The 17,918-nt window shown below is 55.4% G+C and overlaps 1 protein-coding gene across 1 annotated transcript in view; it reads right to left on the reverse strand.

Moving 5' to 3' along the window:
• Positions 1-706: 706 nt before the first annotated feature.
• ME2 (malic enzyme 2) overlaps positions 707-17,918 on the reverse strand; it is a 38,580-nt gene continuing 21,368 nt past the window's right edge. The window contains exons 4-12 of the mRNA XM_064735918.1: positions 17,480-17,589; positions 17,273-17,370; positions 16,374-16,487; positions 16,168-16,288; positions 15,211-15,353; positions 9,297-9,399; positions 8,575-8,645; positions 7,974-8,072; positions 707-6,730 (exon numbers count right to left, since the gene is read on the reverse strand). Coding sequence (XP_064591988.1) covers positions 6,581-6,730; positions 7,974-8,072; positions 8,575-8,645; positions 9,297-9,399; positions 15,211-15,353; positions 16,168-16,288; positions 16,374-16,487; positions 17,273-17,370; positions 17,480-17,589 — 1,009 coding nt within the window. The 3' untranslated portion in view covers positions 707-6,580. The remainder of the gene's footprint in view (positions 6,731-7,973; positions 8,073-8,574; positions 8,646-9,296; positions 9,400-15,210; positions 15,354-16,167; positions 16,289-16,373; positions 16,488-17,272; positions 17,371-17,479; positions 17,590-17,918) is intronic.

Genomic DNA, 17,918 nt, shown 5'->3' on the forward strand with positions numbered 1-17,918 from the left:
CCTGCCCCTGTGCCCCTGGGCTCAGGTGAGAGCCCACCTGCAGAGCTGCCCCAGCCCTGGCTCCAACAGCACAAGGAGCTGGAGCTGCTGCAGCCAGTGCAGAGGAGGCCACGGAGCTGCTGCCAGGGCTGGAGCCCCTCTGCTCTGGAGCCAGCCTGGCACAGCTGGGGCTGCTCAGCTGCACCAGAGAAGCTCCAGGGACACCTGAGAGCCCCTGCCAGGGCCTGCAGGGGCTCCAGGAGAGCTGCACAGCCCCTGGGGACAAGGCAGGCAGGGACAGCAGCCAGGCAATGGCTCCCAGGGCCAGAGGGCAGGGACAGATTTTGGCCCATTGGGAATGAGGAATTGCTGGCTGGGAGGGTGGGCAGGCCCTGGCCCAGGGTGCCCAGAGCAGCTGTGGCTGCCCCTGGATCCCTGGCAGTGTCCCAGGCCAGGCTGGATGGGGCTGGGAGCAGCCTGGGACAGTGGGAGCTGTCCCTGCACATGGCAGGGGTGGGATGGGACAGTGGTCGCTTATGTTCCCTTCCAACTCAAACTATATTTAGATTGCATGATTCTAGGAAAACACCTTAAAGATCATTGCATGCAACCATTTACAGAGCCCTTTGGCAAAGGGAATTTTCCCAGTCCTGAATAGATGCAATATTTTTGAGTTTTGTTTTGTTTTTTTCTCGGAATAAAAAACATCAGGTACGACTTAGGCAAAGGGAATGCATTTTACTAAGAAAATAGAAGACTAGAACACACATTTCAATAGAGTTACAACGTTATAAAGTAGGAAGAAACCCCAACCACTTCACATTTTACATACAGTTTTAGTTTCAGCTGAGCAATGACCCTCCCAGGCACAGCCAACCCCGCACAGACCAGGCTGGAACTGTTCTTACAAGCGCCCCAGCAGGCTCACATTGATTTCCATAAGGTAGATATGTTTAAGACAGAAATAAATGCAGGTCATTTCGCTGTTTTGTTGACAAGGCAGCCATCTTTAGTAGTCCTAAGAGTATATTTATTCCCGTCAGGGAGGATCTGGCTGAAGAAGGGATGAGCTGAAGCTGACGGCAGGTGGAGAGCTGAGCTCAGTCTGGGAGCACCACCAGCCAGCTCGGTGACAGGACACGGTGACAGGGCCTGCTCCTCCAGCTGCAGCCACGGCCCGTGGGGCCCCGGTGAGTCCTGCCATCCCCACGGAGAGCCAGAGGCACGGGGAAGCGCTCGGAGCCGTGCTGGATCGTCCCAGGGAGCGGGCAGGGCAGGCGCAGAGAATGGATGTGCCTTCAGCAGCGGCTTGGCCCAAATCCAGCTGCCAGGCCAGCGCAGCAGAGCTCTGCTCTGCATTTCCTCCTCCCATGTAACACCGCTCCCTGTGCTGCCCGTGGCTGTGACGGAACGGGGCAGCACTCGGGTCGTCCCGAGAGCAGAAACCACAGTGGCTCATCCAGACACGACAGTGGCTTATCCAGTGAGACTGCAGCCCTGGCTGCTCTCAGACTGACCCGAGAGCTGCAGAGGGGCTCAGCGCTGTGGAGCTGCAGAGGGGCTCAGCGCTGTGGGATGGCAGAGGAGCTCAGCGCTGTGGGATGGCAGAGGAGCTCAGCGCTGTGGAACTGCACAGGAGCTCAGCTGTGCCCCTCTGCAGCCAGCCCCAGCTGCTCTCACACTGATCTGAGAGCTGCAGAGGGGCTCAGCGCTGAGGGATGGCAGAGGGGCTCAGCGTTGTGGAGCTGCAGAGGGGCTCAGCGCTGTGGAGCTGCAGAGGGGCTCAGCGCTGTGGGATGGCAGAGGAGCTCAGCGCTGTGGGATGGCAGAGGAGCTCAGCTCTGTGGAGCTGCAGAGGAGCTCAGCGCTGTGGGATGGCAGAGGGGCTCAGCGCTGTGGAGCTGCAGAGGGGCTCAGCGCTGTGGGATGGCAGAGGAGCTCAGCGCTGTGGGATGGCAGAGGAGCTCAGCTCTGTGGAACTGCAGAGGGGCTCAGCGCTGTGGAGCTGCAGAGGAGCTCAGCGCTGAGGGATGGCAGAGGAGCTCAGCGCTGTGGGATGGCAGAGGAGCTCAGCGCTGTGGAACTGCAGAGGAGCTCAGCGCTGTGGGATGGCAGAGGAGCTCAGCGCTGTGGAACTGCAGAGGAGCTCAGCGCTGTGGGATGGCAGAGGAGCTCAGCGCTGTGGGATGGCAGAGGAGCTCAGCGTTGTGGAGCTGCAGAGGAGCTCAGCGCTGTGGAGCTGCAGAGGAGCTCAGCGCTGTGGGATGGCAGAGGAGCTCAGCGCTGTGGAGCTGCAGAGGGGCTCAGCGCTGTGGGATGGCAGAGGAGCTCAGCGCTGTGGAACTGCAGAGGAGCTCAGCGCTGTGGAACTGCAGAGGAGCTCAGCGCTGTGGGATGGCAGAGGAGCTCAGCGCTGTGGAACTGCAGAGGAGCTCAGCGCTGTGGGATGGCAGAGGAGCTCAGCGCTGTGGGATGGCAGAGGAGCTCAGCGCTGTGGAGCTGCAGAGGAGCTCAGCGCTGTGGAGCTGCAGAGGGGCTCAGCGCTGTGGGATGGCAGAGGAGCTCAGCTCTGTGGAGCTGCAGAGGAGCTCAGCGCTGTGGGATGGCAGAGGAGCTCAGCGCTGTGGAACTGCAGAGGAGCTCAGCGCTGTGGGATGGCAGAGGAGCTCAGCTCTGTGGAACTGCAGAGGAGCTCAGCGCTGTGGGATGGCAGAGGAGCTCAGCGCTGTGGAACTGCAGAGGAGCTCAGCGCTGTGGGATGGCAGAGGAGCTCAGCACTGTGGAACTGCAGAGGGGCTCAGCGCTGTGGAGCTGCAGAGGAGCTCAGCGCTGTGGGATGGCAGAGGAGCTCAGCTCTGTGGAACTGCAGAGGAGCTCAGCGCTGTGGGATGCCAGCAGAGCTCAGCTGTGCCCCTCTGCAGCCAGCCCCGGCTGCTCTCACACTGATCTGAGCGCTGCAGAGGAGCTCAGCGCTGTGGAACTGCAGAGGAGCTCAGCGCTGTGGAACTGCAGAGGAGCTCAGCTCTGTGGAGCTGCACAGGAGCTCAGCTGTGCCCCTCTGCAGCCAAACAAAACCAGCCGGGACTGCCGGGGCCGGAGTCAGCCGAACTGAAACCTGGGTGGGAGCTGTACAATAGTGATCCCCACTCTCCCACAGGAACAGTCACCACGCAGGGGAGGGCTGCTAACGAGAAACTAAAAGGTGTATCGTTCGTCTTGGCAGGTACTACCAGAGGAGTGTGACAGAGTTACTTTATCCCCGTAAAACAGCGTGCTGGAAACAACAGTACAAGAGGAAGACACGCACCGACCACAGGAAACCTGTTACACACCACTCTGCAGGTAAAAAAAGTGTCACTTGGTTTGAAGCTTGGAAAACAAACACAACAAGATCAGGATGCATCACCGTCCACAAACGTGACCGACAACTCACACTGGGGGTTTAAAATGTATCAGACACTACATTTTAATTGTCTCCTTCTGCATGTCAGGGTGGCAGCTGGAGCACACAAACCTTTGAACAAACCCACAGGTATTTTACAAAGAAAGGCTGTGCTTCATCAGACACCTTTACTCTCCCCCAAACACTCCAGAGGTTGCTGCCCAGAGGCTCAGTCCTGCTCCTACTGCTTTTAAGGAAGCAAGGATTGGAATAACCCTGGAAGACTGACCTCAACCAAGCTGCTGATCCTCTCAGAAGGGCTCTGCATAGCCCAAGGAGACATGGAAGACAGTCCTTGACAAAATCATTTGGAGGGCGAGTCACGGGGGCTGTGTGACAAGCTACAACACTGGTGGTCCTTCAGGTGATGTATTTTTTTAACTTACGCTATGTAACATGACAAAATGCATCCTGGTGACACCTGTTTCCCTTTGCATACCGTCTAAGAAAATTTTCTGTACAGATAAAGACCAGTAAATATTTTGAATAAACCAGCAAACAGAAAAAAATCGTGTTAAGTAGAATATGAAAAAAGGAAACTGGTTCCTTACTAGCCAGCAAGATTAGCGGTTGCAATTAGTTCAAGGATTAATTGTACCTGAAAGAAAACTGAACATGAATCTATGTATCTTAAAATCCTATGCATGGAAAAAAAAAATTAATTCTGGAGAAGACGAAAGAGAGAGTGAAATGAACTTAAAACTCTGTGAGCTGACAGGTTACCTGTTGCCAACAGGAAAGAAGCAATGGCTTTGCATCGAAGGGAAACCCCACCATGTCCACAGGGCAAGCTGCAGGGGATGCTCAGGGCCTGGCACACAGGAATGGCATCTCAATCCCTCTGGGAATGGCATCTCCATCCCTTTGGGAACGGCATCTCCATCCCTTTGGGAACGGGATCTCCATCCCTTTGGGAACGGGATCTCCATCCCTTTGGGAATGGGATCTCCATCCCTTTGGGAATGGCATCTCCCTCCCTTTGGGAACGGGATCTCCATCCCTTTGGGAACGGGATCTCCATCCCTTTGGGAATGGGATCTCCATCCCTTTGGGAATGGCATCTCCCTCCCTCTGGGAACGGGATCTCCATCCCTTTGGGAATGGGATCTCCATCCCCCTGGGAATGGCATCTCCATCCCTTTGGGAACGGGATCTCCATCCCTTTGGGAATGGGATCTCCATCCCTTTGGGAACGGGATCTCCATCCCTTTGGGAATGGCATCTCCATCCCTTTGGGAACGGGATCTCCATCCCTTTGGGAATGGCATCTCCATCCCTTTGGGAACGGGATCTCCATCCCTTTGGGAATGGCATCTCCATCCCTTTGGGAATGGGATCTCCATCCCTTTGGGAATGGCATCTCCATCCCTTTGGGAACGGCATCTCCATCCCTTTGGGAATGGGATCTCCATCCCTTTGGGAATGGGATCTCCATCCCTTTGGGAATGGCATCTCCATCCCTTTGGGAATGGGATCTCCCTCCCTTTGGGAATGGCATCTCCATCCCTTTGGGAACGGCATCTCCATCCCTTTGGGAACGGGATCTCCATCCCTTTGGGAATGGCATCTCCATCCCTCTGGGAACGGGACCGCCCCTGCCCAATGCAGGGCCCTGCAGCCTCCCCAAGCTGCAACCCTTGGGAACAAACAATCAGCCTGAAGGGACGTGGGATCGGTGCATTTTGGGTGTTTTTGTCACTCGTCTGCCTCCCTGGCTGCTGGCAGGAGGGAGGAAGCCGTGTGTTCCCAGCACTCCGGAATCCAGTGGTGCACAACTCCACTGGCACAGTACAACAGGCTTCGGATAGAGCTGGACTTTCAGAAGGCAAAAAACAATTCATACACTGAATAAATAATTTCTTTCTCAGTAAGATCACTAATTTAAATACGATACAAACAAGGCATAGCAAAAATAGATGAAAAAAGCACTCTTTGTAAAAACATCCTATGTCTCTGTGTGTGTGTGTGTGTGTGTGTTGGTGTCTTTTGCACATTCACTTGCAAGTGCAAGCTCCTGCCCATGTGCATCTCAGCACTCAGCAGTGAAGCACTTCCAGCCCCAACACACAACACTTTACCACAGCTTGAACACCACAGTTTTTTTTCCCCACACCACTCTTTTCTGTGTTTATATAATCAGTCTTCTTTGCCCACGCAGGCAGCGCCTTCCCAAAGTTCACTGCTCTTTGTGTGAACGCAATTTTGGAGCCAGAGATCAGGCTGTAGGTGCCTGAGGGGGTGCTGGCTTAAATGAAAGAGAAGCTTGAAAAAAAATTAAAAAATTAAGATCCTTTGGTAAACCATTCTGCAGTCCATTGCTTAAAATCTCCTAGTAAAATCTTTAAAAAGATTTGCTTAAATTACTTCAGGTCCTACCTCTACCCAATAAAATTCATTCTTTGACAGCATGGCTTTGTTTTTAAAAGCTACTAAGTGATCAGTATTATTTTCAGGCTTCCCAAGGACAATTTGAACTAGCTCACATTTTTCCTGAGAACAGATTTCATGGAGTGATGAAAACAAAGCTGCAAACTTTGCTGCAGACCCCACACTTGTACATCTTGCTGCTCCTCAAGGAAACAGCAGCCCATGCCACAAGGATGTCTGGACACGGGCATCTTTAAACATTAAACAAAACACAAGGCCCATCAGACTCTCTAAGTTGTCTTTAACTGCCCTTTTGTTTTTTCTAGACAAGTGGTCTCCCTTGATGTCACTGCTAATGCAGCGTGACAACACTAGGACAATTAGAAGACTGATTATTAAAGGCAGAAAATAAGTAATTCTGGATATCAGCAGTGATGAGAGAGCTACAGTTTATCATCAAATGCAGGTAGCTAAAATACCATTAAAGGAATTCCTCGGTGTGGTGATGGCTCTAAGCTAGAAATACAATGTTATTGTTCAAATTAATTTTGGAGGGCTCTCTCATCCCTGTGCCAGATGCCGTTTTTCCGTACAGTTTATCAGGTACTTGGGAGAAATCAGGTGAAAAACAGGGCGTAAGGGGGGGAAAAAAAAACCAAAAAAAAAAAAAAAGGCAACAAAAGGAGCGCAAATAAATTAGAGGAGTGAAAGCTCATGATTAGAGTTGGTCTGAGGAGGGAGGGAGGGAGGGAGGGGATCCCTGCAGAGCGGCGGCGCTGCCTGAGGCGCTGGTCAGTGCACCTTGGACTCGGGCCAGTCGTACACGTCCGGCATGAAGGACTCGTACTCGTAGCTCCACACCTTGGAGCGGATGTAGCGGCTCTTGTCGGCCGGCTCGGGGTAGTGGAAGGCCATGTTGTTGGCGTACAGGAACTCCATCACCTGCGGAGGGGAACAGCACGGCTCGGAGCCCGGGACACGCACACCGCGCAGGAACAGCCTCTGGAGCACACAGAGGGCATCCTGGGCATGGAAGGGTGACTGCAGGCAGAGAGAGCGGGCAGAAAGCTGCTGGCAGGCTAAGGGGTGCCAGCCCGAGTAAACGATGCTCACAGCTTCCGACAATTGGATTAGTAAAAAGATGCCTGCTTGCCTCGTGGGCAAAGCAGAGATACCAGTCTTAGATGCATGGGCAAAGCAGAGCTACCATCAAACAATGTATGGGCAAACACAGCTACCATCAAACCATGCATGGGCAAAGCAGAGATAACAACCAAACCATGCATGGACAAACAGAGCTACCCATCAAACAATGCATGGGCAAAGCAGAGGTACCATTGAAACCATGCATTCATGGACAAACAGAGCCACCAATCAAACCATGCATGGACAAACACAGCTACCATCCAACAATGCATGGACAAACACAGCTACCATCAAACAATGCATGGACAAACAGAGCTACCATCAAACAATGCATGGACAAACAGAGCTACCAACCAAACCATGCATGGACAAACAGAGCTACCCATCAAACAATGCATGGACAAACAGAGCCACCAACCAAACAATGCATGGACAAACAGAGCTACCCATCAAACAATGCATGGGCAAAGCAGAGTTACCATTGAAACCATGCATTCATTGACAAACAGAGCTACCATCAAACCATGCATGGACAAACAGAGCCACCAACCAAACAATGCATGGACAAAGCAGAGCTACCCACCAAACCATGCATGGACAAACAGAGCTACCAACAAACAATGCACGGACAAAGCACAGCTACCAATCAAACAAATTCTCATCTTGTGTAGACCAAGATGAAAAGTAAATATAAACAATGTTTAGAAGCACAATAAACTGCTTTTGCTTAATTCTCAGTGAATCGTGCAGAGTCCTTTGTCTTCTCAGCACCTCAGTGTCTGTACATCCCCACACACCTTAGCTGGGATCTCAAAATTGAATTTCTGGAATCAGAGGGGACCAATTTTGGTCCATCGTGGCTGCCAAGCTGAAGCATCCAACAAAGGGAACGCTTTTATGCATTTCTCTTATTGCAAGCACAAAGAACCAGGTGCTGCCCAAGCAACTCACATTCAAGGGTCACACTCTGTGCAACTCAGCAGGTTAATGTACACATAAACCACTTTTACTGCAGTGCAATTTCATATTTCACACTCACCTTGACAGCAATATAAATAGAAACTTCCCTGATATTGGACAGCGGAGGATAAAGTCTTCCTTGTGCAAGCTCTTCATCTGTCAACTGCTCTGCCAATGCCTGAGTCAGAGAAACAAACACTTTTTATTTACTAATGTGACTTTATTTACTTTAAATGTGACTTTATTTACTTTATTGACTTTAATTACTTTAAATGTGACTAATAACGTGCCAGAACACCTGAGAGAACCAAGCTGCAGTGCTCTTAGCACCAGAGTGCTCCCAAAGCCCTGGAGTGAGGCATTCAGGATCTGAGGAACTGAGCACACTGACTGTGAGCATTTAGCAAAACCAGCTCTGGTACTTTGGGGGATGAATGCCAGAGCCACAGCAAGCCCTGGCCACAGAGCCAGCTGCAGAACCCAGGGCAGGGCAGGGCAGGGGACAGCCCTGCTGCCACAGTAACTTGGTAAAAAACAACTTTGTTTGTCAAAACACTTTTTTTTTTTTCCCCCCGCTGTGGAGGGCCAAGCCAACAGAAACCAAACAGGAAACCCCTGTGTTTAACCAGGGTTTGAGAGGAGTGCCCATCAAGCCATCCCTGCTCTGCTCCCAGGCTTACCTTGGCAGCCTCCAGGAAAACCTTATCGCTGATGTGCCTGACGCTGCTGAGGATCACAGCCAGAGCCACGCCTGCAAGAAACCACTGCCACTCAGGGACACTTCACCGTAAATGTGCACTTTAAAACGTGCAAGCCTGATGCCAGGAGCTGCCACTTATCCCAGTGCTATCCCTGAAAACCCTCCCGCAGCTTTGCAGAGCCATGGGGTGGCTCGGGTTGAAGGTCACCGTGTGCCACCCCCTGCCTCGGCAGGGACACCCTCCGCACTCACTGCTGCCACCCATGGGTGCAGCCACGGCCACAGCAGGTGGATTCTGGAAGGGTTGGAGCCCTGCAGCTCAGGGAGGGAAGGGCAAGGCACAGGAACATCCTCAGTGCTACTTTTCTACACCACTTGTGCAGATACAACTTCAAGAACTATTAACTCTGAGAGTTATTAACACAACTGCAAGTGCGTATTAACATTTATTTTCTTCTTTCCTCCCCAAACAAGCAGCAGCTCCCAAAGCCTTTAATAGCACCCTTCTGTTCTCTCAGCCACATCCAGCTGGGTTTGCTCCCTGTGGATGCATGTGCCCCCACATCCAGCCCGGACTGATTGTCTGTCTCCAGCCAGTCATTCCTCCATGCCCTCAAATGCTGGCACCCCCACATCTGCACGCTGCTTCACTGACGTGCCTCTGCAGCAAGGGAGCCCAAGGGTGACAGCTCCATTCATTACCTGGGAAGATGTAGGCGTTGTTTCCTTGGCCTGGTTTGAAGGTCCTGCCATCCCTCAGAGTGACCAGCTCGAAGGGGCTGCCGCTGGCAAACAGGCACCGGCCCTGGCAGGAGGAAGGGAGGGAGGGAGGGTCACTGGGGCAGCTGGGCAGGGACAGAGCCTGGAGCCACCAGGAGCGGGGCACAGAGCCAGCAGGAGCTGGGCACGGACAGAGCCTGGAGCCAGCGGGAGCTGGGCAGGGACAGAGCCTGGAGCCACCAGGAGCGGGGCACAGAGCCAGCAGGAGCTGGGCACGGACAGAGCGTGGAGCCACCAGGAGCTGGGCACCGACAGAGCCTGGAGCCAGCGGGAGCTGGGCAGGGACAGAGCCTGGAGCCAGCAGGAGCTGGGCACAGAGCCAGCAGGAGCGGGGCACAGACAGAGCCTGGAGCCAGCAGGAGCTGGGCACGGACAGAGCCTGGAGCCAGCGGGAGCTGGGCACAGACAGAGCCTGGAGCCAGCGGGAGCTGGGCACGGACAGAGCCTGGAGCCAGCGGGAGCTGGGCAGGGACAGAGCCTGGAGCCAGCGGGAGCTGGGCAGGGACAGAGCCTGGAGCCAGCGGGAGCTGGGCACAGACAGAGCCTGGAGGCACCAGGAGCTGGGCACAGAGCCAGCAGGAGCTGGGCACGGACAGAGCCTGGAGCCACCAGGAACGGGGCACAGAGACACCAGGAGCTGGGCAGGGACAGAGCCTGGAGCCAGCGGGAGCTGGGCAGGGACAGAGCCTGGAGCCAGCAGGAGCTGGGCAGGGACAGAGCCTGGAGCCAGCGGGAGCTGGGCAGGGACAGAGCCTGGAGCCAGCGGGAGCTGGGCACGGACAGAGCCTGGAGCCAGCGGGAGCTGGGCACGGACAGAGCCTGGAGCCAGAGGGAGCTGGGCACGGACAGAGCCTGGAGCCAGCAGGAGCTGGGCACGGACAGAGCCTGGAGCCAGCGGGAGCTGGGCACAGACAGAGCCTGGAGCCAGGGGGAGCTGGGCACAGACAGAGCCTGGAGCCACCGGGAGCTCGGGGCCAACAGGCAACATGGGGCTCCGAGTGCCAGGGACCACAGGGGACATGGGGCACTGATCACCCTGAGCAGGGGACATGGGGCACTGATCACCCTGAGCAGATGACATGGGGCACTGATCACCCTGCCCTGAGCAGGGGACATGGGGCACATCCCGATGCTTGCAGGGACTGACACATGACCCTGCTGTGTTAACCCCTTCCTGCCCCACAGGGACCCTGCAGACTCGTGAGCAATGGTCACTGCCAGAGCAGGCAGGAGCACAATAAAAGGTCATTTTCTTAGTGGAGGGTGTGGGGTAGAGGGAGGAACTGCTGTGTCAGACTGCTGCTGCTGTGAGCAATCAGAGCAGTGAATAATGTGGCTTGCTTACCCTTCCTTTGGAAACGATTTCACTGTGCACAAAATAGCAATACCTATCTGAGTGTGAACCACACCCTCTAGACAAATGAGCCTCTTCTCAAGCAGTTAAGCCAGTGAAAGTAAAAAAAAAAATCTTGACTTTTAAGTAACAGGTTTAGCAACATGATTTTAAAACCTTTAAGGCTCTCAGGGCTACTGTGTTTGAAAACAAATTACCAAAGAGGCTGGAGGCTCTGGAACTGCCTTTGGGTGTCAGGGCATACTCATGACAAGAGCCTTTTTGTGCAGGGTGCAGGAGGGGACAGGACCAAAAGACAAAGCAATTAAACGGCAGCAGAAGCCCTGAGAACACACAGGGGCATCGACAGCCTTTTACAGGTGCCATCTAGCGGGAAAAAACGAAAGGTTAGGGCGGTGTCTTTGTCTCTTTGTTGCCTCTGGCGCAGCCTGAGATGTCACCCAGGCAGGACGGGGCTGTCCCCGAGGCCTGGGGACACCCGGGGGGACAGCTCTGATCCCCGACAGCCCGACAGATTGCATTAGGCTGCAGCAAAGTTCAGAGACATAAACATTGCAGAATTTATGAGTAAGGACTGGAACAGAGCTACACCAGCTCATTTACTGACCAGCACTGCTCAATTGTCCAAATAACCCACATGCACACGTAACTGGGAGCACGGAAAATCAATGATAAAAGAGCATATGGATCCAATACAGGAAAAAAAACAAATGTCTCCTCTCCGCTGGGCTCCAACTTTGCAAACAGCACTGTGCTCTTGCAGCTGCTGACCCGGGGAGCCTGTGCCCCTGGCAGGGACAGCCAGGGTGAGGGCCAGCTCCTCTGCCTCCTGCCCTAAAGCATCTCTTCATCTGCTGGTATTCCATCATAATGCAAGCAAAAACCAGGCTGGTTCCCTAAAACCAGGCTGGTTCCCCCTCTAACTCTGCTCCTGGCCTCCTGCAGCTAGAGATGGCAGCAGCTTTTACATTTATTTATGCTAGCTGTAAGTCTTGCCTGCACAACTATCTCCTGTTTACCTTCCATCCAAGATACTGGAATCTATAAACTGAAACACTGCCCAGCTCACTGCTCTGGTTAATGCAAGATATCTGAGAGATATTAAACTGCCTTAATTTACAAGCGTGTCCAGGGCAGGGAACGGAGCTGGGAAGGGAATGGAGCCCCAGGAGGGGCTGAGGGAGCTGGGAAGGGGCTGAGCCTGGAGCAAAGGAGGCTCAGGGGGGCCCTTGTGGCTCTGCACAGCTCCTGACAGGAGGGGACAGACAGGGAACAGGGACAGGAGCAGAGGGAACAGTCAGGGCAGGCTCAGGGTGGAGAATTTCTTTACCTAAATCAGGTAATCAGGGAGATTAAATCCTAATTTCTTTACCTAAATCCCTAATCAGGGAGAATTTCTTTACCTAAAGCTCTGTCCATCTGTGGCCCAGCTGCCCAGGGCAGTGGTGGAGTCCATTTAAATCCCTGTAGGGGTTTAAAAGCCATGTGCATGTGGCACTTGGGGACATGGGACAGCGGTGGCCTTGGCCGAGCTGGGGACTGGTTGGACTCGATGGCCTTGGAGGGCCTTTCCAACCCAGATGCTCCTACTGATAAGAGATAAGATGCAGACTTTGTCAGAGGCTGCTACTGCAGCACGGCTCCTGGAGCAGCAATTCCCTGAGCTGACAGCCCCGGGAGTGCGGGACACAGTCCGGGTGTCACATGGGGACAGCCGAGGGCCACCCTGGCAGGGTGACACTGCCACTGCTGCGGCTGTCTGAGATGCTGAGCCCCGTGGGCAGCGCAAGGCAGGGGCTCAGTCCGCAGCAGCAGACCAGGAAAGCTCTCCACCCACCCATTTTCACACACCACTCACTTGGTTTGGGGCTGAATTAAAACAAGAGAAAGAGAAAAGAATGAGAGCCCTCAGGAGCTGCAGGGCAGCACCAGCACAGGGATCCCAGAGCTGCAGCACCAGCACAGGGATCCCAGAGCTGCAGCACCAGCACAGGGATCCCAGAGCTGCAGCACCAGCACAGGGATCCCAGAGCTGCAGGACAGCACCAGCACAGGGATCCCAGAGCTGCAGCACCAGCACAGAGATCCCAGAGCTGCAGGACAGCACCAGCACAGAGATCCCAGAGCTGCAGCACCAGCACAGAGATCCCAGAGCTGCAGCACCAGCACAGAGATCCCAGAGCTGCAGCACCAGCACAGGGATCCCAGAGCTGCAGCACCAGCACAGAGATCCCAGAGCTGCAGCACCAGCACAGGGATCCCAGAGCTGCAGCACCAGCACAGAGATCCCAGAGCTGCAGCACCAGCACAGGGATCCCAGAGCTGCAGCACCAGCACAGAGATCCCAGAGCTGCAGCACCAGCACAGGGATCCCAGAGCTGCAGCACCAGCACAGAGATCCCAGAGCTGCAGGACAGCACCAGCACAGAGATCCCAGAGCTGCAGCACCAGCACAGGGATCCCAGAGCTGCAGCACCAGCACAGAGATCCCAGAGCTGCAGGGCAGCACCAGCACAGGGATCCCAGAGCTGCAGCACCAGCACAGGGATCCCAGAGCTGCAGCACCAGCACAGAGATCCCAGAGCTGCAGCACCAGCACAGAGATCCCAGAGCTGCAGCACCAGCACAGGGATCCCAGAGCTTCAGGGCAGCACCAGCACAGAGATCCCAGAGCTGCAGCACCAGCACAGAGATCCCAGAGCTGCAGCACCAGCACAGGGATCCCAGAGCTGCAGGGCAGCACCAGCACAGAGATCCCAGAGCTGCAGCACCAGCACAGGGATCCCAGAGCTGCAGCACCAGCACAGGGATCCCAGAGCTGCAGCACCAGCACAGGGATCCCAGAGCTGCAGCACCAGCACAGGGATCCCAGAGCTGCAGCACCAGCACAGGGATCCCAGAGCTGCAGCACCAGCACAGGGATCCCAGAGCTGCAGGGCAGCACCAGCACAGGGATCCCAGAGCTGCAGCACCAGCACAGAGATCCCAGAGCTGCAGCACCAGCACAGGGATCCCAGAGCTGCAGCACCAGCACAGAGATCCCAGAGCTGCAGCACCAGCACAGAGATCCCAGAGCTGCAGCACCAGCACAGAGATCCCAGAGCTGCAGCACCAGCACAGGGATCCCAGAGCTGCAGCACCAGCACAGAGATCCCAGAGCTGCAGGGCAGCACCAGCACCAGCACAGGGATCCCAGAGCTGCAGCACCAGCACAGGGATCCCAGAGCTGCAGCACCAGCACAGGGATCCCAGAGCTGCAGGGCAGCACCAGCACAGGGATCCCAGAGCTGCAGGGCAGCACCAGCACCAGCACAGGGATCCCAGCAGCTGCTCAGAGCCCCAGGGTCCTGCTGTGTCCGCCCCACCTCCCTCCCCGTGGGCTCTCTGCAGAGGCCCCCAGCGTGGCACAAAAACCTACACAGAGCTACAAAATACTGGCTTCATAAGGCTGGGATGTGCTGTTGGGATAACGGCAGAGCTATTAAGGATAAACCATCTCAAACCCCTGAGTGCCAGCCCTGCAGGGTGCAGAGGCCCCAGGGGAGGGTGCAGAACCGCGAGTGTTTGCTCCTGGCTGACTCATTCCAGCACCTGGTGGTGCCAGACACAGCGGCTGTGGCAGGGACATGGGCCACCCCTGCCCGGGGACACGAGGGGACACGGGCCACCCCTGCCCGGGGACACAAGGGACACGGGCCACCCCTACCCGGGGACACAAGGGACATGGGCCACCCCTACCCGGGGACACGAGGGGACAGGGACCACCCTGCCCGGGGACACAAGGGGACAGGGAGCACCCTGCCCGGGGACACAAGGGACACGGGCCACCCCTGCCCGGGGACACAAGGGACACGGGCCACCCCTACCTGGGGACACGAGGGGACAGGGACCACCCTGCCCGGGGACACGAGGGGACAGGGACCACCCTGCCCGGGGACACAAGGGACACGGGCCACCCCTGCCCGGGGACACGAGGGGACACGGGCCACCCTGCCCGGGGACACAAGGGACACGGGCCACCCCTGCCCGGGGACACGAGGGGACAGGGGCCACCCTGCATAGGGCCCCAGGGGTCACTGCTGGTGGCACCTGCAGGACCAGTGCAAGCCCAGCTCCTGCCCTGCTCCAAGGACTCTCTCAGCCATTACATGGCAAAGCTGGCACTGAGTCCCTGCTGCGAGGCCAACAGGCTTCATTAAAACACAAACTAATTAAAAAGAGCCGTGAGAAACAAGAGTTAATTGATCGCAGCCATGTAACAGCACCGATGGTCATCCTCTAAAAAAAGCAGTAACAAGACTCAGGCTACTTTAAGCTTTGCAAAAGCTAAAAATTACCTAAAAATCCAGACCTCTTTTCCCACCAGCCCCATTGACTGCTGCCAGACGGGGAGGAAGAGCTGCGTTCTCACAGCCCTGAGGCCGAGCAGTGAGAGAACAGAAATCCAAGCCCTGGTGCAGGGCAGCCCCAGGGCTCACCCACCTCTGTCAGCGTGTAGGCCTCCTCTGCCGTGCACTCGGCCTTGGCCGTGGGGTTGCTCAGGGCAAATATGATGGGCCGCTCGTTGATGGAAGCCATGGCTCTGATCACGTCCGGGGTGAAGAGACGGCCTGCCCCAGCCACGCCTGGGGAAAGGGGAACACACAGAGCCACAGTCACGGACAGCCAGCCCTCAGCCTCCCCCAGGCACAGCTCCTCTGGCACTGCAGATGGAGCCAGGCACGGCTCCTGCCTGGCTGGCACCCACATTTCCACACCAACATCTCCTACTTCACCCTGTTTTTTGGTATTGATGACTACAAGGAACACGGTGCTGGATAAACAAGAGGGAATTCCAGGTGCTCTGTGGATGATTCATCCCTGCTGGGTGTTCGCTGTGCAATGCACACCTGGCACTGGTGCTCCTGACCCCAGCCAAACCCAGAGGTACAAACACACAGCTAGGATGTATTTGTGCACTGCCTAAAAACCCTCTCCTTTTCCAAATACATCACGTGCCAGGGAAACTGCAGTCACAGCAGGAAACACCTGCACTCCTCTCTGCTCTCTGCAGACAGCCACAGCTGTAAATACCCACGGCTGCCAGTGACCCCAGAGGTGCTGGTGATGTGCAGCATGGAACTGCTGCTTCCAGCTGTGCTGCTGGCACAGCCTGACCACAGAGGGGACTGCAGAGGGTCAGAAAATACCCACACAACTCCAGTCAGGGAACTCCATAACGTAGGAAACACGATGGTTGCGGCTGCTCTCTGTCACTAAGGACACAAGGCTCAGAAGGAGCACCACAGCCCAGGCTATGTTCAAGTAGAAAACTGACCTCTTATTTCCATGTTTTTTACATCAGCAGAAATGCAGCTGGCTGTCACCGAGCTGCCCAGAACCCTGATGACAAATTAAAGGCAGTAAAAAGCCAGATGACAGAAAACTAAGCTCACTCACCGATGATAGCTGAAGGCCGAAGTACATTCACTGCCTCTACAAATGTCTTTGGTATGTCTATGTCCTGTGGAGCCCTGTGGGCAAACGGCTCCTGGTGGGGATCCACCTTCTGCTCCCGGCCCTGCAGGAGAGCAGAGGTTCCCCATGAGGGGAAGGCAAGGCAGGGCTCACCCGTGCTGGGCATCCCACGCGTGCTCCAGCCCTACCTGGACCAGCAGGCCGTGCTTGTCAAACATCCACACTCTCCTGGAGGCCTCCTCGTGGGAAACGCCCCTTTCCATCATGGCCATCACAATGAGGTTGGCGATTCCCAGGGCGGCCTGGCGGTGAGAGGACTCGTGTTGGTGACAGGGCACAGGAGAGGTCAGCCATGAGGGCCCACAGAGCCCTTTGGGGAGCGTGCTCTGAGACACAGCTGTGTGGGGCAGCCCCCTGGCACCGTGCAGGCAGGACAGCTGGCACAGCTCTCCCGGGGCTGTGAGCTGTGCCAGCCCAGCCTGGCATGGACAGGCTGGCTCAGCCCTCCTGCCACCCAACCAACCTGTGCTGGGTGCCCCGTGCTCCCAGCCTGGCTCCTGTCCCCTCCCTGGCAGGAGAAATGAGGCAGAGCAGGCCAATTACTGCTCCCAGATGGAGAACTTCTCAGATAATTAAGTCATTTTGTCAGCACCACAGGAGCAATTGTGCTGATGCACTGAGCTGCTCCTGGCACTGCAGCACCAGTCACTGGTGCCTGCTGCAAACTGAATCCATCACCTTGCTGAGGAGAACTCCCTGTACTTCCCTCCGGTGCTATAAAAATCAACAAGATGGTCTCACTACACCATGATTTTATGGTGAGTTTCCCTTCAAATACACACAAGTGCCTGGTGCTCTGTACAAGGCCGTGCAGCGAAATGAAGAATGTGAGTCCCTGCAAATGTTAAACACCTTTCATACACCACTCACACATTCATACTCTGCCTGTTTAGGCAGAGGACTTCTGCATTTCAGCTGGCCTTATATGAAAAGCTCTGCAATGGAGTTCAGAGAAGGCAAAACCCCACGATGAGAAAATACACATTTTAAATGTCTCTTGCTGCTCTGGGCCCTTACGAGGACTCACCTCTCCCGCTCCAAGGAACAGCACTTTCTGGTCTGTGAGTGGTTTCCCAGTGGCTCTCTGGGCTGCCAGCAGTCCTGCCAAGGCCACTGAGGCTGTCCCTGTGAGAGCAGAGCAAACCTGAGGGCAGCTGAGCACGCCTCCAAGGCAGGCTGTGGCTCTGGGAAGAGCTCCTGCAGGGATGTTCAGGAACACAAACAAAGGGTGTACCTTGGATGTCGTCGTTGAAGGTGCAGTACTTCTCCCTGTACTTCCTCAGGAACCGGAAAGCATTGTGGTTCCCAAAGTCCTCAAACTGGATGAGCGTGTTCTGGCCGTACCTGCAGGGGGGGATGGCAAACACCCCAGCACTGCACAGAGGCAGGGGAGAGCAGCAGGGCCTGCGCTCTGCCATCCCTCATCTGTGCAGCAGGCTGGCTGTCCTCAGGAGAGGCCCAGCAGCGCTGTCCCTGCCCCTGTGCCCTGCACAGATAACCCAGGCAGCGTGCAGGGACAGACAGACAGCAGGTGTTGGAAAAGAAATGAAATTTAGCAAAATGTTTTATTATAGTTTAGTTATGAGTTTTGTGTGAATTGGTTTGTAAAAATAATTTTGTAGCCGTTGATATTATGTGATTGAGTTTTGTGTAACCCTGGCAAGTAGCTTTAG

Source organism: Zonotrichia leucophrys, chromosome Z (assembly GCF_028769735.1).
Source record: "Zonotrichia leucophrys gambelii isolate GWCS_2022_RI chromosome Z, RI_Zleu_2.0, whole genome shotgun sequence".
In the NCBI taxonomy this organism is placed as follows: Eukaryota; Metazoa; Chordata; class Aves; order Passeriformes; family Passerellidae; genus Zonotrichia; species Zonotrichia leucophrys.